Source organism: Pelodiscus sinensis, chromosome 5 (genome assembly GCF_049634645.1).
Source record: "Pelodiscus sinensis isolate JC-2024 chromosome 5, ASM4963464v1, whole genome shotgun sequence".
NCBI lineage: Eukaryota > Metazoa > Chordata > Testudines > Trionychidae > Pelodiscus > Pelodiscus sinensis.
This window is the reverse complement of record NC_134715.1, coordinates 111586994-111612109: the sequence shown is the minus strand read 5'-3', so window position 1 is coordinate 111612109 and position 25116 is coordinate 111586994. Positions and strand designations below refer to the sequence as shown.

General features: G+C 44.7%; 2 protein-coding genes across 8 annotated transcripts in view; one reads left to right on the top strand and one right to left on the bottom strand.

Annotated features, from left to right (window-relative positions):
- Nucleotides 1–19129, bottom strand: part of EVC (EvC ciliary complex subunit 1) — a 98041-nt gene extending 78912 nt beyond the window's left edge. For 4 of the 5 annotated variants that reach the window (XR_012904381.1, XM_006128200.3, XM_006128202.3 and 1 more), the window contains exons 1-4: nucleotides 18944–19129; nucleotides 7608–7727; nucleotides 3877–3960; nucleotides 582–814 (exon numbers count right to left, since the gene is read on the bottom strand). Coding sequence is in view for 4 of the 5 variants with exons in the window: in XM_006128200.3 (XP_006128262.2) it covers nucleotides 582–814; nucleotides 3877–3960; nucleotides 7608–7727; nucleotides 18944–19129 (623 nt within the window). In the remaining variant the exon portion in view is untranslated. The remainder of the gene's footprint in view (nucleotides 1–581; nucleotides 815–3876; nucleotides 3961–7607; nucleotides 7728–18943) is intronic. The other variant, XM_006128201.3, reaches the window with a different exon arrangement.
- A 392-nt stretch (nucleotides 19130–19521) lies between these two features.
- Nucleotides 19522–25116, top strand: part of EVC2 (EvC ciliary complex subunit 2) — a 156110-nt gene continuing 150515 nt past the window's right edge. For all 3 annotated transcript variants that reach the window (XM_075930754.1, XM_075930753.1, XM_075930752.1), the window contains exon 1: nucleotides 19522–19725. In XM_075930754.1, coding sequence (XP_075786869.1) covers nucleotides 19522–19725 — 204 coding nt within the window. The remainder of the gene's footprint in view (nucleotides 19726–25116) is intronic.

The window sequence follows — 25116 nt, the reverse complement described above, 5'->3', positions numbered from 1 at the left end:
CACTTTTTTAAATTTTATTTTTATGTATAGATTTGTATTAATGTTTTGAAATTCACAAAGACAATAAAGTGATTGTTATCATGAATGCATTTAGGAATGAAAGAGAGGGAACAAAAAATATTATTTTCAGCAGGGAACTTTGAAAATGTTGCTTATTAGGGATCTGATCCTATGGGGGGCAGAAGCTCTCAATGATTCTAATGGAAAGCATGCTCAGCCCCTGACAGGATTAAACCCTATGTGTTCAACGGCCTTTCAAAGCTAATACTATAGTAATGATCACAATACAATAAAAAGGAGTTCCTTGTGATAATGTGTTTTACAAAACCATTGTTGCCTGTACTTTTCCCAGAATTCTATCATAAATAAACCAATTTGCAATATACAATAGTACACCGTTTCCTTGGTTTCCAAGAAAGTTTAGCTTCCTATAATTAAGTTTTTATGTATGGACTGAATGCTTTCAACACATGGATTTAAGAACCCTGATTCTTCATCCATGCTAGATCTTTAACACTTTGTCTGAAAAAACGAGTGTGTGTTTTCAAACGACCAAAATTTATTGCAAGTTGTTTCTTTACCTCTCACAATTCAGAACTTCAGGGAAACAGGTCACCTTTAAGAAGGTTCGATCCTGAAATCTGTCATCACTAGTTGCAGAATGTATTGTAGTAGATGAACTACAGTCCTCCTTGTCTCCGTGACTAAGGGATCCAAGACTGCTTGATGTAGAAGTTTCCATTATCTGATTAGGCAGAATAGCTTGCTTTGGGTTCTCATGCAAAGATGGATTGGATGATCCATCTGCCAGGGGCTAGAGCAAAGAAAACTCATATGACTAATACTGAATAAGTTGATGAGCAGCTCTTGATACTGGATTGGATACTTTCACAATATTTTGCTGCACTATTCAACAAAACATCTATATACAACTTAAGTTTATAGCATAGGAATTATGATCATACTGCCTTATTAAGGGCAAAATCCTGAAAGGTGCTGAATGTCTCATCAGAATTGACTAAAGTGGAAACTGTATCAGACCCGTGTGAAATGCTGAAGATTTCAGTGTCTGTTGAGGGCAACTAGCACCATATAGGATAAGGCCCGTATCAATTTGCTGTAAACAAAACACTTCTGTCAGGTAAAAGTCTTAATAATCAAAGCTACAAATACCAGAGTTATGGACTAATTGGTCAACTGGAAACCATGGGGAACCTGAAGTGACCAATCGGGCAGAAGCAGATACACCCTCGCCTATCCCTTAGAGAAATACTGTATTGAGCCTGTATTGTATCTTAAAGGTAGGTGCATGTGGCCTTTCTATCCTCACTCCCACTTCCTACTCCTTATAGTACATAGTAGTCACTTACAGAAAGGAGGTGATAAACCCTGTTTTTTCCTCTCCCTCCTTTCCACAGCTGGGAAGGAGACAAGCCTAGAAGTTCAGAGCAGGGGAAAGAAACTTCCTGAGTTACTACAGGTTGAACCTCCCAAATCCTGGACTCTCTAGTCAGACAACATCCATGTCTGGGCAGGGCCACAGATGTTGCTTGACCAGACAACATGGGAGCTGGGGAACTCGGGATGGACCAACAGTGGCTGAGCCAGATAGCAGCTGGGGAACCCCTGACCTCTTGGGAAACCCCCAAGGTCAATGGGGCCAGGCGTGGCGCCGCCCCAGCAGGGGAATCCTAAGTGACAGCTGGGCCAGGCAGCTGGGGAGTCCCAGCCTCAGCCGAGAAACCCCCAGCTGCAGAGAGGCTGCCAGTGGTATGAAGCCCAGCCAGGGAACCCCTGGCAGCAACAGGGCCAGTGGTGGCCAGGCAGCCCCTACTGGAACCCCAGGAAACCCCTGGTGGCAGAGGGGCTAGGGTGACTGGGCAGCACTAGCCGAGAATGCCCCGGCTGAAGTGGGGATGGCAGAGGCAGGCGGCCCTGCCAGGGGACCCCTGGGGAACACCCTGCGGCAGCGGGGCCGCAGTGGCCAGATGGTCCAGGCTGGGAGCCTGGGGGGACACTGAGGCAGCATTCAGGCAGCAGTATGAGGAGCCCCTGCTGGGCCAGCATTAGAGGGGGCAGGGCAGGGCAGGGCAGGAAGTTCCAGGGAGAGGAGCCCGGGAGCAGGCAGTCAGCAGGGGAGCACTTGGCTGCCTCGACACTGCACTCTGGAGGAGCAGCTCAGTAGTAAAGTGCCACAGCCAGTATACTGACACTGGGATGTAAAGTGCCACAGCCAGTATATTGACAATGCCTCTCTCATCCTTGTAGCCAGGGGTTAAGAATAGGGATGTCAACGTGCAGACGACTACAAAATTAACTGATAAGCCTGGGTTTATCGTTTAAACTTGTCAACTACATGCCCTCCCCCACTGCTGTCTCTGTATCAGAGGGAGCAGAGTGGGGTGGTGGGTGGGAGATGGTTTTTATACCGGCTCCTTTTGAGGACTGGTTCCCACCTGCCACTCCATGCTGCTGCCTCTAATAAAGAGGCAGCAGCGTGGAGTGGCAGGCAGTGTTCCCTCTAACCTGGGGGCAGCACAACTTCATAGGTGATTAATCAGCTACGCCCAGTCAGAGGCTCAGGGCTCAGTGCATGGAGTTCACTGACTGGGCGGGACTGATTAATCCGCACAGCTTAGAGGGAACACTGGTGGCAGGGGGCTCCCCAGGAGTGTGGCTAGGAGTGCACTGTCTGCAGCCCTGCCCGTGGGGACTACCGAATAGTTGTGTAACCGTTAAAAGTTGATGTGTTACACGACTATTTAATTCCATGCTATCTAACATCCCTAGTTCAGAAGTGCTCTGGCAAAAAAAACAGCCAGCTGGGGCACTCGGCTGCAATGGGAGGAATGAGGTGCTCCCAGACTGGCTCCCAAGACTTCCTGCAGGCAGCCAGGTAGGTTAAAGGGGCTGGATGGGGGCGTCCCCCTCCTTGTTTGGAACTGCCATGAGCCCCCATCCCCGGGGACCATTTTGGGGCAGGAGAGGAGGAGCAGCAGCTGTAGATACCAGGTTGCTGCTGTTCTTCTCCTTCCCTTGACTACTAGGGAGCAAGGGGAAAGTGCACAGCCTGCTGCATTCCTCTCTCTCCCAGCTGCCCAGGGAGGAATGCAGCAGACTGTGCACTTTTCCTCACTCCCTGATAGTCAGGGGAAGGGGAAGGAGAAGGGCCCCAGCAAGGCCCTTCCTCCCACCTGCACTCATCCCAACATACCCAGTCCACTGCCCTGAACGCCTTCCCCTGACTCCTGCACCCAAATACCCCCAGCTCCCTTCCCTGAACCCTCTGCCCTAACACCTCCATCCCCACATCCCCCATCCCTGACTCCTGCACCCAAATACCCCCAGTTCCCTTCCCTGAACCCTCTGCCCTGACACCTCCATCCCCACAATCCCCATCCCTGACTCCTGCACCCTCCCACACTCCCAGCTCCCTACCCTGAGCTTCTTCACCCCCAAGCTCCTGCCCTTACTCCTGCTACCCTCCGCCACATTTCCAGCCCCTGTACTGACCCCACCGCACTCCACTCCACACTTAAATTTCTTATAGGCAATGTTTTACTACACACCCCTGTCCTCCTCCCCTGAATGCCCCCCCAGGGGGTGTGACATGATAGTACATGTAAGAAACGTATTATTTTCATCCCTACAGGGGGTAGAACCAACTGCTTGGCTCCAGCTTGGCTTGCCCTCGCTCCAAGCATTCTGCCCTGAGGAGCACTCCATAACGACTTGTTCAGAGTTACAAACATTTCAGCGTTATGAACAATGAAGTGCCTGTAACTGTGAGATACCACTATAAATTCCTTCCACTGTTTCTTGGTCTACAGTTTACACAATCGCAGAATGGTTGCTACTTTTCATAAACATACTTACCCTAAATTTTTGATTGATCGGATAGACGACTTTTGCTTTTAAGGCAAAGGCTGTGATGTTACTGTTCAAAGAAGACTCATTTCCCTGTATGGAAACAACAGAAAAGTACTGTAAGGTTTGATAAGAACAGCAGCTCTTATTAGATCTTCAGCAGAAGTTCCATGCAGCCCTTTTGGTTGCATAACTTAAGAATGTTATTGATCATAAATTATCTTTGAACTTATACTATTAAATGAACCATCTTCTCATGGTCCAAGAGAGATTGTGAAGCCCAAATAAGAGGAGGACCTTCTATGGTTTTCTAATTGTTTTGGAAATGTATTATCAAGGCTCCATCACCAAAAAGGATTTTACTCTAGTAAGTAATGAGGCCATAGGTTGTTTCATGGCACATTTTCCTTCCCTTTCCCCCTACAATGAAAGAAAAATCTAGTATTCCTAAGAGATTTTGAAACTACTTTAACAATGGAGACTCCTCAGGCTAGGCTACTATGGTCTGAATAGAAATTTATATATACATTTACATTCAGAAACAATAGAATAAAACTGACAGTATTTTTCCAAGAACGACTTAAAACATAAATACCGGAAAACTCTTAACCGTGCCCCTGGGAAAGACAGAGGTTCTTTCAAATGGATTTTTTTTAATAGATAATATATTCTGTTCAGTCTGTCGGCAGCAAATTATAGTCCAGCAGATTTCCTGTTCATGTTTTTTATTTCATTTCGTCTCAATGCATACAGTATGGTGATCTGCAGTGTGTCTGGGTTATACAATGTACCTTGGGAATGTGAGCGGCAAACAATAACTGAGACTGTTGAAAACAAAGTTTCCAGAGGTTTTTACACTCCCACATTCCTTGTATTACTAATAGAAAAATCTGGTTTGCTGAAATTTATGCAGTTGCTAGTTCAAGGATTTCTGTAAGAAATGAGGAGTCGCTAAGGGAGCCTGAACTTAAACAGTGAAAGGAGCAAATAGAGAAAATCAGAAGGAGTCATGCACTGATGGTTGCACATAATATCTGTTGCACTGCAAAACTTTACTTTTTGCTTCAATAACATAAACAAAGACACAGCATGCCAGATGGTTAAGTAGTCACGGCTCACACTGAGCAGTCCCACTGATTTATATGCATATACACATGAGGTAGGGTACTACGGCAATGAATAACTATTAACCTAACCTAGCATTTTTCAGCTATGCTGGTTAATGAATTGGTGGCTTAGCCTTTGTACACCTTTTGTCAGCAATAATTGCAACACATTTTTTTTAAAGGCTTGGTAAGGGAGGTGGCTTGTGGGAAAGCCCTTCAAATAACAAGGCTCTACATTAAATGTGCTATAGAAGTGCTGTCATATTTGCAATATGAGCATACTATAGAAATTAATGTAGTGAAAGGTATGATTCTGTTCTTCAATGGGACTCTGGCTATGTATGAAGCTACAAATGTTTCAAAGTGTTCGCAGAAGAAAAACTAATAATTGATATGGATATAAAATATTTGCTGTTTACTAGTCCAAGAAAGCTCAGCTATTTAGTCATAAATCTGTCACTTATCTTGGACATGTCTGAAATAAGAATTCATTGCCTATCAGAACTTTACAGTACATTTAAAGTGTCTATAACAAGTACTGGCTACAATTAAAGTGCCTGTGTAACTACTTCTATTCACAAGCTAAGGACTGATCCAGCTAACTAGGACTCACATGCTGTGGGTGAGCATAACTTACTTTTATAGGCAGAATGAGGGGTACAGTTTGACTACACATTTTTAAAACAGTTGCATTCCTGACTCCCCTTCCTGTGTGGATAGCAGCCAAGAACATCAAAGTAAGATTGATTCCTTTATACATCTTGTGGGTATTGCCATTCTGATCACTCCTGACTACTAGAGTAGAGCATAAGGGCACATAAGCCCTTGGTCCCACCATGCGGATGCTCCTGACCAATCTGACAGTCCTGAAAACAGTCATATCAGCATGTTAGTTGCAACTGGGTTCTGTGTTGCTGCTGAGGTGAGTGTAAAATTAGCTCCTTTCCCATCTACCTGTCATCTATAGAACCTGGCCTTTGTATCTAATCATGGAGCTGCAGTAACTTTGCAGAGCAGCCTGTGAGGGGAGAAAATCTGGGAAGAAGGGGAGGTTCAACCTGTATCAAGTTTCTGGAAAAATGTATCTTCAAGCTTTGTGAAATGCCTTTGCAATCTGGTCAGACTCCCACTATCTAAAGAAATTTTTTCCCATATGCTGGATATTTTTTGCCCTAGCCGTTTCTCAAGAAAGAATCGTAGTGAGTTCAATGGGAGTCTTGATACAAACAGTGGTTCTCATTCTTCCTGCACTACTGCACCTCTTTTAGAAGGCTGATTTTTCTTGCATGCCCCCAAGTTTCCCTTCACTTAAAACATCTTGCTTCCAGAATCAGATATAATACAGAAGTGTCACTGTGCACTATTACTGAAGAAATGTTTACTTTTCTATTTTAAAAATATAATTATAAAATAATCAATGGGAATATAAATACTGTACCGTATTTTCCGGCGTATAAGACGACTTTTTATGCTAAAAAACATCCCCCAAAAATCGGGGGTCGTCTTATACGCCGGGTATACAGGCAGTCCCCGACTTGCAGGTTCGAACGGGGCTTATCTCGCCCCGGAGGACACAGACTGCGGGACCTCGTGGTCCCGCCGCCCGTGTACTCCGTGGCGAGAAAAGCTGCTCCGCGTCTCCCTGGTCTGCAGACCAGGAAGACGTGGAGCAAAGCCGCGGAGGGGCTCGGATAGCGGGGCTGCTGTCGGGCAGCGCTGTCCCACTGCCGGCGTCCTCAGAGGCTTTGCTCCCGGTGCCTCTGGTCTGCTGGGGACCGTCTCCAGCAGACCAGGGACACCGGGAGCAAAGCTGGGGAGGCGGAGGGGCGCTGGGGCGCTGCCGGTTGGCCTCTTAAGGGGGGGTAGTCTTATACGGCGAGTATAAGACGAAAACCTATCTTTTAACTAGAAAATTAGGGGGTCGTCTTATACGCCCTGTCGCCTTATACACCGGAAAATACGGTACTTATATTTCAGACTATAGTACCTAGAGCAGTATAAAGAAGTCATTGTCAGCATCAAATTTTAGTTTGTACTGACTTTGTTGGTTCTTTTTATGTAGCCTGTTGAAAAACTAAGCAAATAACCAGATAAGTTGTTGTACCCCACCCCCACAGAAGACTTCTGTGTACACCAATTGAGGCCTTAATGTTCTAGTCCAGTGATTTTCAATCTTCTCTAGTTTTGTGGATTTGTGCAACTAGATTACATGCTCCTCTTCAGCTGAGAATTTTAATAATTTAAAGTCAAATGAAAATGCTTCAAGGAAATACCAAATTTGCAATGTTCTGGGTAGTTGTGGCTAAGAAGTGGAAGTACTGGCTACTGCCCTAAAATTCGTAATATGATGGTACAGTGGGAAATAATTCCAGTGGATCTGAATGGAGAGTGAACTAATCTTTTGAGGTATCAATAGCTTCTAGGATCAGAACCCTTATTTCTTTGTTCATTGGTTCTCAGATTTACTACACTAAGTTTCCAATCTCTTTATTACAGCATTTGTATGGGAATTATTGTAATTCTTGAAAGGCCAAATTCCAAGCCTGCTGAAATCAGTGACATGTGGATCAACTGCTAAGTAAGCAGGCTAAATTATTAGACATCTACAAAAAGAATAAACTCTAAGTCCAGTACCATTTCCTCCTCTGACATTTGAGCTTCTGTTTTCTTCTTTCTCGGTGAGGGTGCATATTCATCAAGATGTCTGCGTACATCTGAATGAAAGCTTTCCAGAAGCCTTTGGGAGTCATCTTTCTGAAATCCCAAAGCAGAAAAAAAAATCAACACCTTGAGTCATCATGGCCTCTTAGATAATTCTGTTTTATTCATAGGATATCCTGTGTAAGTTACAAAGTAAGGGTATGTCTACACTACAGCGCTAGTTCGAACTAACTTAGTTCGAATTAGTTAATTCGAACTAAGCTAGTTCGAACTAACGCATCTAGAACTAAAAACTAGTTCGAACTAGCGTTTTGCTAGTTCGAACTAGTAAGTCCACATTGAGTGGACTCTGAACAGGGCTTAAGGATGGCCGGAAGCAGTGCCGGCAGGGCATAAAAGGAGGACTTAGAGCATGGAGATACTGTCTCAGGCTAGCCGAGGGCTGCGCTTAAAGGGTCCCGACCCCCACCCCGGACACACAGTTCTAAGGGGTGCCCCGCTTGCAAAGAAGTTCTGGCTTGGAGTGCCCTGAGTGCCCACACTGGGCACATCACACCACTCGGCCATCAGCCCGGCTGCACTTGCCGCAGGCTGCCATCTGGGGAGAGGGAGTAATTGGGGGGCTGCAGGAGAGCTTCCACCCCCAGAAGCCCGCAGAGCCAGCCCAGTCCTCCCCATCGGGGGCTCGTACCCCATTCCTCCCTCACCTCCTTCCACTTACCCTTCCTTAGCCCCCCTTCTTATTGATGTACAAAATAAAGATAACGTTTCTTCCAACATTGACTCTGTCTTTATTGAAAAAAACTGGGGGAGACTGGGAAAAGGAGGTGGGAGAGGGGAAGAGAAAGGCTGGGAGAGGGGAGGGCAACTAACATGATCAGGGGTTGGGAACAGGTCCCAGATGAAGAGAGGCTACAGAGACTGGGACTGTTCAGCTTAGAAAAGAGGAGATGGAGGGGGGACAGGATAGAGGTCTCTAAAAGCAGGGGTTGGGTGGAGAGGGTGCATTCAGAAAAGTTCTTCCTGAGTTCCCATAAAGAAGGACTAGAGGACACCAAAGGAAAGGAATGGGTAGCAGGCTTGAAACTAGTAAGAGAAAGTTGTTCTTCTTGACAAAGCAAATAGTTAACCTGTGGAACTCCTTGCTGCAGGAGGCTGTGAAGGCTAGAACTAGAACAGAGTTTAAAGGGAAGTGAGATAAAGTGATGGAGGTTGGGTCCATGGAGTCCTATTAGCCAGAGGGTAGGAGTGGTGTCCCTGCCCAAAGTTTGTGGAAGGCTGGAGAGGGATGGCACGAGACAAATGGCTTGGTCATTGTCTTCGGTCCATCCCCTCCAGGGTCCCTAGGGTTGGCCGCTGTTGGCAGACAGGCTACTGGGCTAGATGGACCTTTGGTCTGACCCAGGACGGCCATTGTAAGCTCAGGGCTCAGTGTCGGGGGTCTCAGTGGACCCCCTTGATTTTCATGCACACCTGGTCCTGGGTGGCCAGGCTGGCAGCTCTCCTGCCCTAGACGGCCACTTTCCTGTGCCTAGTGCAGAGATCGTGGACGAGGTCCACGATGTCCGCACTAGCCCAGGAAGGTGCCCGCCTCTTGCGGTCCAGGGCAAGCTCCCGGGAGCCGCCAACCTGGTCCCGGCAAGAGGGGGTGGGCTGGGGGGCATCGGGTGGGTGGCTCTGTGCCGTGCCAGGTGCAGGGTCTGCTAGCTGGGTGCTGGCAGGCTTGCACCTGGCACGGGCACCGTAGCCAGCCCGTGCCCCTTTAAGGGGTCCGGGGCAGGGAGGGGGGCATAGAGTTTTCCTGGTGTTGGCCAGAGTGGCCACCAGGGAAACCTGGGGAGGGCTAGCCTCCCACTAGTTCGAACTAAAGGGCTACACAGCCCTTAGTTCGAACTAGCTAGTTCGAACTAGGCGTTAGTCCTCGTAAAATGAGGTTTACCTAGTTCGAACTAAGCGCTCCGCTAGTTCGATTCAAATTCGAACTAGCGGAGCGCTAGTGTAGCACCTATTAAAGTTAGTTCGAACTAACGTCCGTTAGTTCGAACTAACTTTGTAGTGTAGACATACCCTAAGTTCAAATGATTATTTTAATTTAACTATTCCAATTTTCAGAAAATGAGATTATAGACTGAGGAAACATTTTTTAGTATCATTGGTTTCTTTTTGCATTTACTGTCCTCCCCCAGAGCTGGAGACTTGGCCCGTGGAAAGGATAAAGACTCTGACTATAGCACATTCAGTGCTTAAAAGTCTTCTTCCTACCTTCAGCATCAAATGATTGCAGTATGGAGGAGTCACAATGGAACTACTCATATGATGAAGTCACACAGGTGCACAAGGTGTTTTGGACCCTATGATGGATGGGAGGAGTACTGCCTATAAAGGGTTGCACTCAGAGAATCCCTGAAAAAATCCAGGAAGTGTTGGCAGGGAGCCAGGAAAGCCAATAGGAAGAAAGTGTTGCAATTTGAACTGAAAGGGGATCTGCCTGATTTCTTTTCTTTTGGGAAGCTTAAACCAAAAGCTGAAGGGAAAAAAAGATGAATTGAATGAGGGAGGGGCATCATGCCTAGAAAAGGAATATCTGGGCCTAGAATTGGACTGGACCTTGGAAATATGGATATGTGAGTAGATAGGGATTATTTTCAGTTAGACACAATCAGGTTAATTTCCTTGTTTTGAGTTTGGTTGAACTCCTCTATGAGGAGTCCAGATGCTCACCCCCCTAAACTATAACTGAAGCTAAATCCCAGAGAAACAATTTTCTGTATTTTAATTTGTTTTCCTAGTTGCTTTATAACACCAAACAATCAAGTATGCTTTACCAAGTATATCTTTTGGTTTTGTTAATAAAATCACCCTTTTTAAGACTGTGATCTGATTCTTGTGTCCTGGGATGTGTAATGGGAGGTCTGTATATGCCTGTCTAAGACAGAGGACAACTATCAGAGATTACAGTTTGTTTCCTTTTTGTTTCAATCTCTCTTGTGGTAAAAGAGTTTGGGGTACCTCTCTGGAAGCAGTTCCCAAGTGGCTTCTTCCTTAGTTCAAGAAAAAAGTTTTGTTTTGTTTTGTTTTTTTCACTTGGGTGGTGGCAGCATACCTACCACCATCAGGGGATCTGTAACTTTGAGGACCTTTTAAAAGAGAAGCCTCTAGAGCAGGAAAGTTCTTCTTCACACAATGCACAGTCAACCTGTGGAACTCCTTGCCTGAGGAGGTTGTGAAGGCTAGGACTCTAACAGAGTTTAAAAGAGAACTAGATAAATACATGGAGGTTAAGTCCATGAATGGCTAAGGAATGGTGTTCCTAGCCTCTGTTTGTCAGAGGGTGGAGATGGATAGCAGGAAAGAGATGGCTTGATCATTACCTGTTCAGCTCACTCCCTCTGGGGCACCTGGCATTGGTCACGGTTGGCAGACAGGATTCTGGGCTGGATGGACCTTTGGTCTGACCCAGTATGGCCATTCTTATGTTGGGGCGGGGAACCTTTTTTGGGTCAGGGGCCACTCACCCACAGAAAAATCAATTGGGGGTCGCACACAAGGGAGAAGTGAAAAAAAAACCCTCACTGTGGCCACCAATAGAGCAGAAATATACTCCTTACATTCCCCTCACATGCCAGAGCTTAAGGGGGCCCAGCCTAGTAGATTTTGTACACTCCAGCCCCCAGGGAAGCAGCTGGGGGGCTGTAGCACCAACACAAGCTTCCCAATGCTGGGGATACCTTGAGCGTCAGGGGCCAGATCCAGGCAAGCCAAAGGCCACTCTAACCCCCAGGCTTGAGGTTCCCCACCCCTGCTTTATAGGCATGGTGTTTTAAGGTCTCTTGCCAGCCCCTACCTTCTGCATTAGATGTGCCAAAGTAGGGAACAGCCTTGACAGATCCAAATAATGGACGAGGAAAAATGAGTGGCAATATACCAAGCACCAGGTGTGGGAGGGATAAGATAAGCTACATGTTTGAAACCATCAATGCTTAGGAAACTCCAACCAGTACAGAACTCTGTACTGTGTCGTCTCAGCAATATGTGCTACAGCATACACACCAAACCTGTCCAAAACTCTCAAGACTTGTTTCTCATAGACTGTTGCATCAAGTTCCAGGTCTTGGTCTAAGTACTCAATTGAACTGAAGGCACTCAAAAACCTGGGTCTCGGATATTTAAAAGATCAACCAGAGCCCTGGGAGGAGGATCATTGTTACACGCTGCTCCTCAGTGAAAAGTTCTCTAATAAGGGTAAATTTCATTGATGCAGATGAAAGACTTTTTTTTTTTTTGGTGGGGGGGAGGGAGAAGAGGTCTGAGACTATGGAAATAACTCCACCATATACTAAGGACCATGACCATCACCAACTTCTACTCCACGTGCAAAGTGCATTTCTTTGAGCTGCTTTCTCTAACAATCATATAGCAACATGTATATTAAACAAACCCACTACTAAAATTCTCCATTGTCTCCACAGAGAAGATATGAGAACAAATTATACTTGACATATGGTGAACTATTGGAAGGCACACAGATACGGTGGTAGTGAGCCTAATAGTGTAAGAACATATAAAACATGTGATACTATGGTTACTTATCAGAGGGGTAGCCGTGTTAGTCTGAATCTGCAAAAGCGACGAGGAGTCCTGTGGCACCTTATAGACTAACTGAAGTGTAGGAGCATAAGCTTTCGTGGGCAAAGTCCCACTTCGTCAGATGCATGTATGGTTACTTAGTTTAGGCATACTTGATGGCTCAAGGTTTTATTGAGGGAGAAGGGGGAAAGGAGAGAGAGGCTCTTCAATCCCTGCAAATGCCCTTCAACTTCCCTATACTGACTTATTTTCCATCTTCTGCCTCATATCTCCATTTTAATAACTATTTGTTGAGCTGTTCAAAAGTTATTGCCTATTCTACTTTCCACCTCAGTCCAGTCTTGTTATAAATTCTCCTTTAGTATTTACTTTTGCAATATAGTATGTAATTAGTTATTTTAGTACCGTTTCATATGACTCAATCCTTTCAGCCCCTATTTATCCTAATAATTTGTTTTCCACTGACTTCCCTCCCATCAGCTCTCAGATACTGAGGTGTCCAAAATTATACATCATATTCTATGTACAGTTTTATCAGTGCTAGCTAGTGTGTTGCTTTTTAAAAAAAACGTTCATTTTTCTAGTATGGTGACAAAAGGCTCTTGCACGTGTAACCCAAAAGAGGCATTTGCTTTTCCTGTCTCATATTTCCTTGCAAGTTCACATTCAGATGGCCACTTTCAGCCATAGGTATTTCTCAATACTATTTTACAAGCATTTCTTTCCCATTGAACACCTATAACTTGGATTATTTATCCCCAGTGAATAAACTTGAATTTTTCCAGGTTGACTCTCTCTATTTCCTGCCCACATTTATAACCCCATGAGTTCCCTCCTTTCCACTCCTTTTTGTCCTTCCAATGTATTATGACAATAGTTCAAGTGACAGGTACCTCTTTTTAGAGATAATTAATAATGATACTGAATAAAACATGGTCTAACAACCATCGCAGTACCACCTCATCACACTAATCTACCAGAATCTCATAACTGGACAAACTTCTCTACAGAGGAAGTTTGTAGGCACAAGGTAAAACTGACTGGAGGGTATTACAGAAGAACATAATACTGCTGGAAGGCACTGGCAATAATGTCTTCTTTTTACATACTCCTAGAACCCTGCAAATCTGCAGATATCTGGGGATGTGAATATCTGTGGCTCATTTTTGCAGATACAGATGTGGATACAAATTTTGCATCCACACAGAGAGGCTCTCCTACAAACTCTTATCAAATGACCATGGTTTTGGAGAAACCAGACAGGCAAAAAGCCCAAAGAACAGCATTTGTACTTAGCTATATTGAACCAACAGTGACAGCAATATAAAAATACCATCTGTTTGGGAAAGAAAAATGAACAATTGAATCAGAGAAGTTTCCACCTCCATGGGATGCATTGATCTAGTAACTGAAGTACATCCATTACCTGGAAAAAGCAGGGCTTCAAGCAGAGTTTCAAATCTTCCACTTGAAAGCAGATGGCTACAAAGGTATTCCTCTCTCCCACCAGGCCTAATTATGATCAGCCCTATTGTGTGTGTTTGTGTGTATAGCAGGTTAGCTATGTAGTTCTAAAAAGAGATGTGGCTAACAAAAACAAATGACCCATTGAATGCAGAAAGAGCACTCTGTATGCCATTGGCTCCTGTGTCAATGCCAACCACTGTTACATTAAAGTAACTCAATACCATATAGGTCTAAGTCTGATGTAGAGGAAGAACCAACCAAAATAAATCAATAATTGTTCCCAGAAAATAACTTGTAGTATAAACATTGTGATAACAAGCAAGGAACAGCTAGGATTAGTCTTTTAACAAAAGTGAAGATGTGCATATTTCCCCAAAGAAGTCTAAAATCAGACAACTGCATGTTAAACAACAGAACATGTGCTTTGGAAAACACTAAATACTAGTTTCACCCCATAAAATGTATTCAATATGCCTCGTCATTTTTCTACCTCATGCATAGTGTCTAGGAACATTGTCTCAGTTGAAAAAATTCTTCCATTAATTTTGTTGCTTTATAAGTGGCATTGTTCTCATTTGTTTCTAGGAGAAGACAGCTATTCTGTGATCAATGTTATTTCAGGAAGACTTCTACAAACCAGGCAAGTTTTACCTTGTGATCTGCAAGTGAGAAGATAGAGCCCTTGTCTGTACAAAAGTCTCAGAGGGAAGCCCTGTTAGCCTGTAACTTTAAAAACAAGTAGTCCTGTAGCACCGTAGAGACAAACATATATATAGCTAGTATCATGAGCTTTTGCGGGCAAAACCCACTTTTTCAGATGAGCTGGAGTAGAAAAAATGGGAACCCAGAATTTATAACAGAAAAAGAAGGGGGGGGAGTACCTGTCAATTGTAGTGTCGTGCTAATGAGGCTAATTGAGTGGACTAGTAATGTCTGCACAAGAAAAGTTGCAGGAAATTAGCTAAATTATTTTTAAAGGAATCTAAATAAACAGGTCTCTCACCTGTACAGTGCCTGCAGAACACCACATAAACTGGTGTAAATCCCCTAACCGACATACTTAAATGAGTGTAATCCTTGCTTAAATCCCATCTTGTGCCAGTAAATTACAATAACAATAACTACAATAACAATAACTACAATAATTACAATAACAGTAAAGTAATAACAAAATCTATTGCTACATTTGAACTCGGCAAAAGAGGTTGAAGAAAACGAAACACAACAAAAGGAGTCATCAACAATCAAATTTGCGGTTCCAGAAAGTTCACATCCTTCAGAAATAGCAGGCTGTTCTCAAACTTCTGTCTCCACTCTGAACTTGTTCAAGCGTCCATCCCTGAGACGTCTTCAACCATCACAGGGAAATGGAGATAATTCAAGCACCAATTCTTCAGAAGATGACAACTTCGAAAAGGAATTGGATAAACAAGAAAGACGCCGGCAAGTTTCTGCGATTCATAATTGTAATGAAGCATTATTCGAGAGAAACTTTCGGGAAGATTGTGAGGCGATGGAGTCTATTGGTAGGCTAAAAGTTAAGTATGTTTTTGAGGCCATTCACAGCTACCCACACCGCATTCAGGCTCCCTGTAGAATTGCTTCAAGCATGCCAACAACTCAAGCTAGTGTAGAGCGACTGTTTTTGGCGTTAAAGTTAATTTTAAATGATCTGCAGCAGGCTATGAAAGATGACCTGATCATTGCCATAATTTTTACAGATTGAATTATGAATGATTCTAGTTTGTATCATTGTTGATGACATTTAAAGTGTTTTAAAACTCTGAAAATGTTTTTTTCAAAATTACAGTATGCACTTTTTTATTTAGTTAAAAATTCATTTGAGTCGGAGTGCAGAGCAGAGCTGAAGCGAGCTGGAACAGTCACTATTGGTTCTGGAGCGGAGCTAGAGCAGAGCAATTCAAAAATTTGATTGCTACAAATCCCTGTCTAAAAATGACAATATTATGGCAATTTCAAAAACCAGCTGGCAAGAGAAGTTGCAGAACTTTATTTCATTTACAAGTTTGACGGCTGCAATAACAGTTTAAACAAAGACCTTAACTGGCTGGCCCTCTATATTCCACACACTAATGACCTAAAAAGCCAAGCACCAGGTACTTAGAATCAACTCTATCAGCCTCATATACCATGGACACTCCAATTAACAATATATTTTTTTCCTTTTCTTTCCCTCCCCATCCGCTCTCTTTCTTTGCTATTTATTTGTGCCTTGGATCTCTTAACTCCATTCATCTGAAGAAGTGGGTTGTGCCTGTGAAAACTCATATCATCTACATTTTTGTTAGTCTCTAAGGGTACGTCTAGACTACAGGCTTCTGTCGACAGAAGTTTTGTCGACAGATACTGTCGACAAAACTTCTGTCGACAAAGAGCGTCTAGACTACATTGAGTTCTGTCAACAAAGCAAGCTGCTTTGTCGACATGGTAGTGTGGACGCAAAGGACAGTTTACATGCAATAACACCTTCTGTCGACAGAAACTCTGTTGACAGAAGGCGTTATGCCTCATAAAATGAGGTTTACCAGCGTCGACAAAACTGCTGAGTTCTGTCGATGTTATGTTGACAGAACTCAGCGGTAGTGTGGATGCAGGTATAGTTTTGTCGACAAAAGTCCACTTTTGTCGACAAAACCCTGTAGTCTAGACACACCCTAAGATGCTGCAAGACTGTTTGTTTTTAAGTTTACTCATTGTAGCCCTCTGTTATATAATGGTCATGCCAATTCGCTTTCTGAATATGATCTGAAGAAGTGGGTCTGCCCCACGAAAGCTCATCATAATAACTTAAGAATAATAAACTATCTTGTTAGTCTTTAAAGTGCTACATGACTGCTTCTTTTGTTTTACCAAGATCAGACTAACACGGCTACCTCTCTGTGACTATTCATAAGTAATGTTACCAAGACATATATGTGGTGGCCCAAAAGGTATCATGTTGGTCAAAGGTAATGGATTTGTGTAAGTGAAGACTTCAATTTGCTAGCATGGCAATGGTCTAATTCAGGAGCTCAATGCCCAAACCCAGCTGGACCTAGCTGCATTCAGTTGCTTACTGTGCTTTTTGTAGTGTTGTTGCTCCGTGATACACTGGGATTGGCATTACTGAGGTAGATTGGAAGAAGCTGCATATGTATTAAATACAGATGGTAAAACTGAGGAGTGAGCTCCTCCACCTTCCTGGGGGCAGTGGGATTCAGGCTTCTGGCTGCAGCCCTGGTGTGGTGGGCAGGAGGTTCCAACTGTGTAGCTTCAAGCTCCAGCTATACAGCAACGAGCCTTGTCCCCTAGCTCACCACTTTTTTCATTGTCTCTGGTCCCTGTGTCCTCCTCCCCAGCCCTGGGCATTGGTTGTATGGCATCAGATCCATCCCTGGCTTCAGGCCCTGGGGCCCCAGGACCTCAGGGTCTAGTCATTGGCCTTTGATCCCGGGCTCATTCCCTAACACCTGCTGTGCAGTGAGGAGCTCTGTCCCCTAAGATCTGGCCATGGGGCTTTGAGCTCTGACCCCAGGCTCACTCAATCATCCTGGGCTGCAGCTGTGTCCTCTGGCCTGGGGCTCCAAATATGCAGTAGCAGGTCTGGATCCTGGCCACAGGCCTGCGAGCTTCAGTCCAGCAACTAGATTTCCGCCCTGGGCTTGCTCCATCCTCCCCTACCATCACTGCTGGCTCTCCTGCCATCACACCTGGCCCCTGCTACCTCCCCACTCACCTTGTAATCGAGGACGTAATTTGTGCCCAGCTTTTCAGGACTGAGTACATCTGCTGTGAAAAGTGGTATTTCTATGTTTGTTAATATTACTTGTTAGCTAACTGGCATGTCTGTTTCTGTGAAAAATGAAATTAAGAAATATAAAAATATTGTGTTTTCACAGCAGCAGACTTACTAGTAGCATGTCTAAAAAACAAAAGCAAAAGAAACAACAAAGGACAAGAACATGCAAAGCACCTTACTGTATTTTTGTTTCTGTTCTGTTTAGATCTAGTAAAGAATGGAGATAACTACATTATTTTCAGTATTGTTTGAAAACCCCCCTACATAAATAAATTACATGATTTGTACATATTTATTTGTTTTTCCTAATGTCAATTAAGTATGTTAGGAAACACAGTAAGAGTGACCAACAGCAAAATCTGGTTCCTGCACTCTGAGGCCACCTAAACATTTGGGCTACGTCTACATTGGCATCCCTTTCCGGAAAAGAGATGCTAATGTGACGAGTCGGAATTGCAAATCCGCGGGGGATATTTAAATCCCCCGCGGATTTGCAATTCCGACTCATCACATTAGCATCCCTTTTCCAGAAAGGGATGCCAATGTAGACGTAGCCTTGTTGTGAGAACTCTAAATCTAGATTCATCTGGACACAGGTACCAAATCAGAGGGGTTTTTGGCTACTTTCTTGTACCAGGCTGTGTTAGTGTTCCATGTGGTAGAAAATTACATTGATTCTTCATATTGGCAGTGTAATTTCTGGGTTGGTGGACAAAACTCAGCTGGGTCCAAAAGGCTTCCAATGCTGAATCAAAGGTCTGTGGCATTGCTGCTCTGAGCCATGTCTGAGTCATCCTGAAGTTTTATGATGCTGCAGAATGGCTGAACATGCATTTTTATAGCTAGTGAAATTTGGACAGGTGGGGCCAAATACTTGCTGGATTCAGGAGGAATCAGATTCTGGGGTGCTGTGCACTACATGATGCATTGGTTACAGGAATGTTTTTGAGCAGTTGGAGTATATGCATTTGTTCTCTAATTAAAGGAAGTGGAGCAGTGAGGGCCAACTGCTGCATCTGACCAGATCCAATTGTCAGACATGGATTTTGTAGCATTATTGTATGTGGGTGAGTGGGGGGCAGATTTGTGCTGCCAGCTGGATCCAGTAGAATCCAGGTGGCAGCGGTGGGGTTTTGCCATGCTGTTGCACCACAATGTGTAATGCTCCAGGTCTTGCTATCACAGGATCACGTACATTAATTCTCTGTGTACATATTTGAGGTCGGAAAACCGGCTGGGATCCTGTCTTGCTGTTATGCCTCAGAGACTGCTTTCGTATTTTGATGAGCGGGAAGAGTGGCCCGACTTGTTCTACTTTTAGGCGGTGCCATTTGGGATGCGGAGGCCAAAACCTGGCAAGATCAGGTCTGAGCTAGAGTTTTTTCCCCAATCCCGCTCCGTTCGCCCGAAGCCAAAACCTCCTCCTGCAAAGACCCCACGCCGCAGACACACGTACCTTGCCCTGCAGAAGAGGCCGGATCACATAGAAACCCAGCAGGAACGCGGCCCCGACGCCTAAGGCGACCCCCAGCAGCACCGCGGGCGCCAGCAAGCCGGGGACCAGCTGCAGGGATTCCACCCAGAAGTGCAGCCCGATCTCCCCGCGGCAGGGCCCCGGCGGCGTCGGAGCGTCAGAGGCCATGAGCAAGCTCGCGGGGAGAACTCGGGGCGCCAACTCTGCCCGGGACCGGGGAGAGTCCCCGGGCTAGACCCGGAGCCGCGCAGCGAGCTCCGCGAGCCCAGGGCATGCCGGCCGGCCGGCTCGCAGCCCTCTCCCTGCGGCCCAGGCTCCCGCAGCTCGGGGGGCAGGGACTCTAGTGGAGGGGGGAGTCTCCGCTCGGGACGGGCCAGCCAAGCCCTGCCCGGGCTGGGAGGGGGGGCGATCGCGGCTGACGTCGATGGCGGCAGATCTGTGGCTCGGCGCCTCCGCAGCTCGGCCTGGTTTGTAGCCGGAGCCGCTGGAAACTTTCTCCGGGCCGCGAACTTGGTGCGGCAGCCGCGCCCCCTCTGCCCGGCTCCCCGCGCGCCTCTCTCATGCGTTCCCCGCGCCTGGCGCTGCTGGCAGCTGGCTGCTTGGCGCTGCTGCTCCCAGCCCGGGGCTTCCCGGCAGCCGGGCCCCGTCGCCTCGGGCAGCGGCAGCAGCAGCAGCAGCCTCCCCCTGGCGCAGACTTCGCTGCGGGGCAGCCTTTGCCCGCCAGCCCCCCGGTGCAAGGAGCCCTCCCTCCTCCCGCCGCTCAGGTAAGGGGCGCTTCGCCGCGGCGAGTGAGCTCGAGCCTGGACAGGCCTGGGGAGGTGCTAAATTAGTCCCCATCTTATTGTATGTATAGTTGGGATTATTTTTTCCAATGTGCATTACTTTACATTTATCAACATTAAATTTTATTTGCCATTTTGTTTGCCAGTCACTTAATTTGGACTTTTTGAAGCTCTTACAGTCTGCTTTGGTCTTAACTATCCTGAGCAGTTTAGTATCATCTACAAATTTTGCCATCTAACTGTTTACTCCTTTCTCCAGATCATTTATAAATATGTTGAATAGGAATGGTCCCAGTGCTGACGGTTGGGGACACTTCTCTCCATTCTGAAAACTTACCATTTATGCCTACACTTTATTTCCTGTCTTTTAACCAGCTTTCAGTCTGTGAGAGGACCTTCCCTCTTGTCCCATGACAACTAACTTTACTTAAGAGCCTTTGGTGAGGGACCTTGTCAATGGCTTTTTGGAAATCTAAGTAGTATAACCACTGGATACCCCTTGTCCATATGTTTGTTGACCCCATCAAAGAACTCTAGTAAATTAAATAAAAAAACAGGACTATGTAGCACTTTAAAGACTAACAAGATGGTTTATTAGGTGATGAGCTTTCGTGGGTCAGACCCACTTCCTCAGATCAAATAGTGGAAGAAAATTGTCACAACCATATATACCAAGGATACAGTTAAAAAAATGAACACATATGAAAAGGACAAATTAGTAAATTAGTAAGGCAAGATTTCCCTTTACAGAAACATGTAATGAAAGAGGTGCCACAACTCAAGCAATTATATGCTGGGCCCCAAGTGATTTTAACATTTTCATAAATGAAGCATCAAGCCCTGGGACTTTGAACTGGCAAGCCCTGGCACAAATTAAGCAATAGTGGCAGGATAGGACAACTTTGACCATAATTCCAGGGACTACATTGGCATCTGAGAAGCCCAAGTTATTTTTTACAGATAATAACTTAGAAATTAAATGTCAGGAGCATTGTGTCTAATACCTATACAAAGAAAGAAAAATATGTATTTGGGATGTAAAGTCCTGTTTAATTAGTTAACAAGATATATGTTAAGTTTAACTGGTTAACCAATTACATGGAGGAAGCAGCGGGCAGTGTTAGGCTGGAGTGGGTCCCCTGTTGCAGATGGGGGCTGTTCCAATGAGTCTGGAGCATCCCCCACCCAAAGCAAACCCTGCAGGGCTGGAGAATCTCCCTGCTGGAGGCTGGCAGGGGGCTGCTGCAGCCCCCACTGGTTAACTGTAACCAGAAAACCTCACCCGTTAATTGTTAACAGGTAACCTGTTAACTGGTTAGCCATTAACATCTCTAATATATAGACAGCTGTCAATTAAATACATAAGTTAAGTTTATATGTACATTTAGAACACTCAGGAGAAAATACAGCAAGATACTACCATCCCAAGCCTTTAAATATTAGTTTTGAAACATTAACACAGATATCAGAAACACAAGTTTGATCGTTTGTACTCTATCTTTAGTAGAAATAAAAGTAAATAAAAACTGCTTAAAAACTATTTATAGAATCATAGAATAATAGGACTGGAAGGGACCTCAAGAGGTCATCGAGTCCAGCCCCCCGCCCTCAAGGCAGGACCAAGCTCCATCTACACCATCCCTGACAGATGTCTATCTAACCTGTTCTTAAATATCTCCAGAGAGGGAGATTCCACCACCTCCCTTGGCAATTTATTCCAATATTTGACCACCCTGACAGTTAGGAATTTTTCCTAATGTCCAATCTAAACCTCCCCTGCTGCACTTTAAGCCCATTACTGCTTGTCCTGTCCTCAGAAACCAAGAGGAACAAATTTTCTCCCTCCTTGTGACACCCTTTTAGATATTTGAAAACCGCTATCATGTCCCCCCTTAATCTTCTTTTTTCCAAACTAAACAAGCCCAGTTCATGAAGCCTGGCTTCATAGGTCATGTTCTCTAGACCTTTAATCATTCTTGTCGCTCTTCTCTGTACCCTTTCCAATTTCTCCACATCTTTCTTGAAATGTGGCGCCCAGAACTGGACACAGTACTCCAGCTGAGGCCTAACTAGTGCAGAGTAGAGCGGCAGAATGACTTCACGAGTTTTGCTTACAACACACCTGTTGATACAACCTAGAATCATATTTGCTTTTTTTGCAACAGCATCACACTGTTGACTCATATTCAACTTGTGGTCCACTATGACCCCTAGATCCCTTTCTGCCATGCTCCTTCCTAGACAGTCGCTTCCCATCTTGTATGTATGGAACTGATTGTTCCTTCCTAAGTGGAGCACTTTGCATTTCTCTTTATTAAACCTCATCCTGTTTACCTCTGACCATTTCTCTAACTTGCTAAGGTCATTTTGAATTATGTCCCTATCCTCCAAAGAAGTCGCAACCCCACCCAGTTTGGTATCATCTGCAAACTTAATAAGCGTACTCTCTATCCCAATATCTACATCATTGATGAAGATATTGAACAGTACGGGTCCCAAAACAGACCCTTGAGGAACTCCACTTGTTATCCCTTTCCAGCAGGATTTAGAACAGTTAACAACAACTCTCTGACTACGGTTATCCAGCCAATTATGCACCCACCTTATGGTGGCCCTATCTAAGTTATATTTGGCTAGTTTATCAATAAGAATATCATGCGAGACCTTATCAAATGTCGGCAATTGTTTCCAAAAAGTCTTATGCTCTGAATTATAAAGAGGAGAATTAGACAGGTAATTTGTTCCAGGAGTTTTTAAAGGTAAATTATTGTGAACAAACAAACAAAGCACTCCAGGTATGAGCTAAAACAGTGGATAACACCACGGTTTCATGCTGGTGAAATCCATGTGTCTTGAAGCTTCACATTCACAGACTAAAATTACTGAGGGTATGTCTAGACTGCAAGCTTCTTTTGAAAGAAGCATTTTCGAAAGTGCTCTTTTGAAAAAGCTTTTGAAAGAGAGCATCCATACCTCAAAACTGGATCGAAAAAGCGATCTGCTTTTTCGAAAGAGAGCATCCAGATGGCATGGACACTCTCTCGAAAGAAAGTCCTGATTGCTATTCACAGAATGGCCACCAGGGTACCTGTGATTTTTTCGATTTCCTCTTCTTTTGAAAAATGTCCCTGTTCTGCGTCCACACGTGGCTTTTTTTGAAAGTGCTCTTTTGAAAAAGGTGTTCTTCCTTGTAATTTGAGGTTTACCAATGTCAAAAAACTGCCCTGCATTCTTTCGATTTAATTTTGAAAGAACGTGATTGCAGTGAAGATTCTTTGAAAAAAGGGCAGGTTTTTTTCAAAAAAACAATGTAGTCTAGACATACCCTGAGTCTCTTACGTGTCCTCTTCTCATTGAGAATAGTAAGTAGCCCTTTACTGTCTGGAGTTCAGAGAAGTACCTCTTTCATGATGTGGTAGAAATTGGAAGGCTCAACACAATAATCTACAATAGACAGCCAAGACTGGTAACTAGAGCCCTGCAAATTTGTGGATAGACACTTTATATTTATATCCATAGGTATCTGCAACTGGATTATGGATATCCGTGGCTTATTATTCCTAATGCAGATAAAATTTTGTATCTGGAACCCTGCAAAATTTGTGGATATCTGCTTTATATCCATGGGTTTCCACTTCTCTATCAGATGCAGCAGTGCAGGGGGTGGGAGACAGGCAGGAGCTGGTCTGTGCATGGAGTCGGCATGAACCAGCTCACGTGTAACTGCTGAAATTTTCAGCAATTGCACAATTGCTTAAACACATTTTAACATCCCTAGTCTGTACCAGTTATCCCAGCTACAATGGTAGTGACTTCGTTGGGGAACTTAAACAATTCCTTACTATGGACATAGACAGTTTTAGCATTTGTTTAATTTCCTAGTGCAGATACAGCCATTTTCAGACTTAATTTGAGAGTCAGTTTATTCTTCTAGTAGGATAGTATTACCTCAGTGAAGAGTCAACTCAGCCCATCCTCTGTGAAGCTGTGAGGTTTTAATTTGTGTGCCCTCTTCCGTTTGCTCTGTTAATTGAGGAGGAGAGGAGGGGAGAGAAATAGTTCTGAGAGCTGAACTTTTGTATGCAGAGAAGTACATTTTATTTAAGAGGACCGTGTATCCTGTTTTGATTTCTTCATATAATTTAGATCCTCAATACATTAGCCGTTACTAGAGATGCTAGATAATATTTATTTTAGTAATTGTGAAGTTGCAAAACTTTTCAGCAATTACACAGTTACTAAAATACTCCCCAGAAATGGGGACGGTAGCCAGGGTGCTCCCAGCTCCACTCCCAGGGAGCCCCCTGTGGCAGGTGGAGTTGGCCTGCATGGAGATCTTGTTTAAAAATTTGCTCCCCAGGTAGACTGGCTCCCGCCTGACACCCCGCGCTGTTGCATCTGATACAGAGGCAGCAGCCCAGGGTGACAGCAGCCCCAGGCTGTGGGGAGCCCAGGCTCCCCGCAGACAGATGCTACTGTCCCACAGAGCAGCCTCTGTCTGCGGCAAGCCTGGGCCTGCTGTGGACAGAGGCTGCTTCGACATCCTGCCTGCTCTCCCGTCCCCCTGTGCTGCTGCCTCTGCATCAGAGGCAGCAGCATGGGAGTAGTGGGGCAAGTGGCTCCATGGGATTTTTTGCTAGTGGGGAGCTGGCTTTTAAGATAACTCCCCCCAGAACCATTTTCCGCCTGCCCCCATGCTGCTGTGGGGGGGGGGGGGGGGGGAGGCAGGTGGCTCTGCGGGAACCAGCACATGTAGGGAGCTGGCTTTTAAGCTGGTTTCCCATGGGCATCAGGTTCCACCTCTCCCTGGGGGGAGGTGCATGTAGTCGTTTGGATTAACTGATAAGACCAGGCTTATCAATTAATTATTTAAACGACTATATGCTAACATTCCAAATCTTATCACGCTGCCCTGACCAAACCATCGTTTTCCCAGGGGAAAAAAAATCAATGATTACATATCAGCAAGGGTGCTGGAACTAGGAGTACTGGGGTTTGTGGTAACACTCTGTGGCTCACAGTGGTTTTCATCATATACGAGATTTACAGTTTGATTCAATGGCTTTTAGCACTCCCACTATAAAAATTGTTCCAATGCCACTGCATACCAGTAAATCATTTCCTGAGTCACGAAAACACATCTCTATTTTAACTTCATTATGAAGTATGTAGTTTACTGACTTTCATAAGCTGAGTTTTGTAGTTAATATTTTTCATTATACACTGAAATTGTGGATTGCATTTGTAAGTGATTGCAGATCACTTTAATTCACATTTGACAAATGGCATTTATAGAAAATACATTTTACTGAAGTTTAGAAATCTTTGCCAGAAATTAGGCTTCTAATGTAAATTTAAAATGTGACCAGAAAA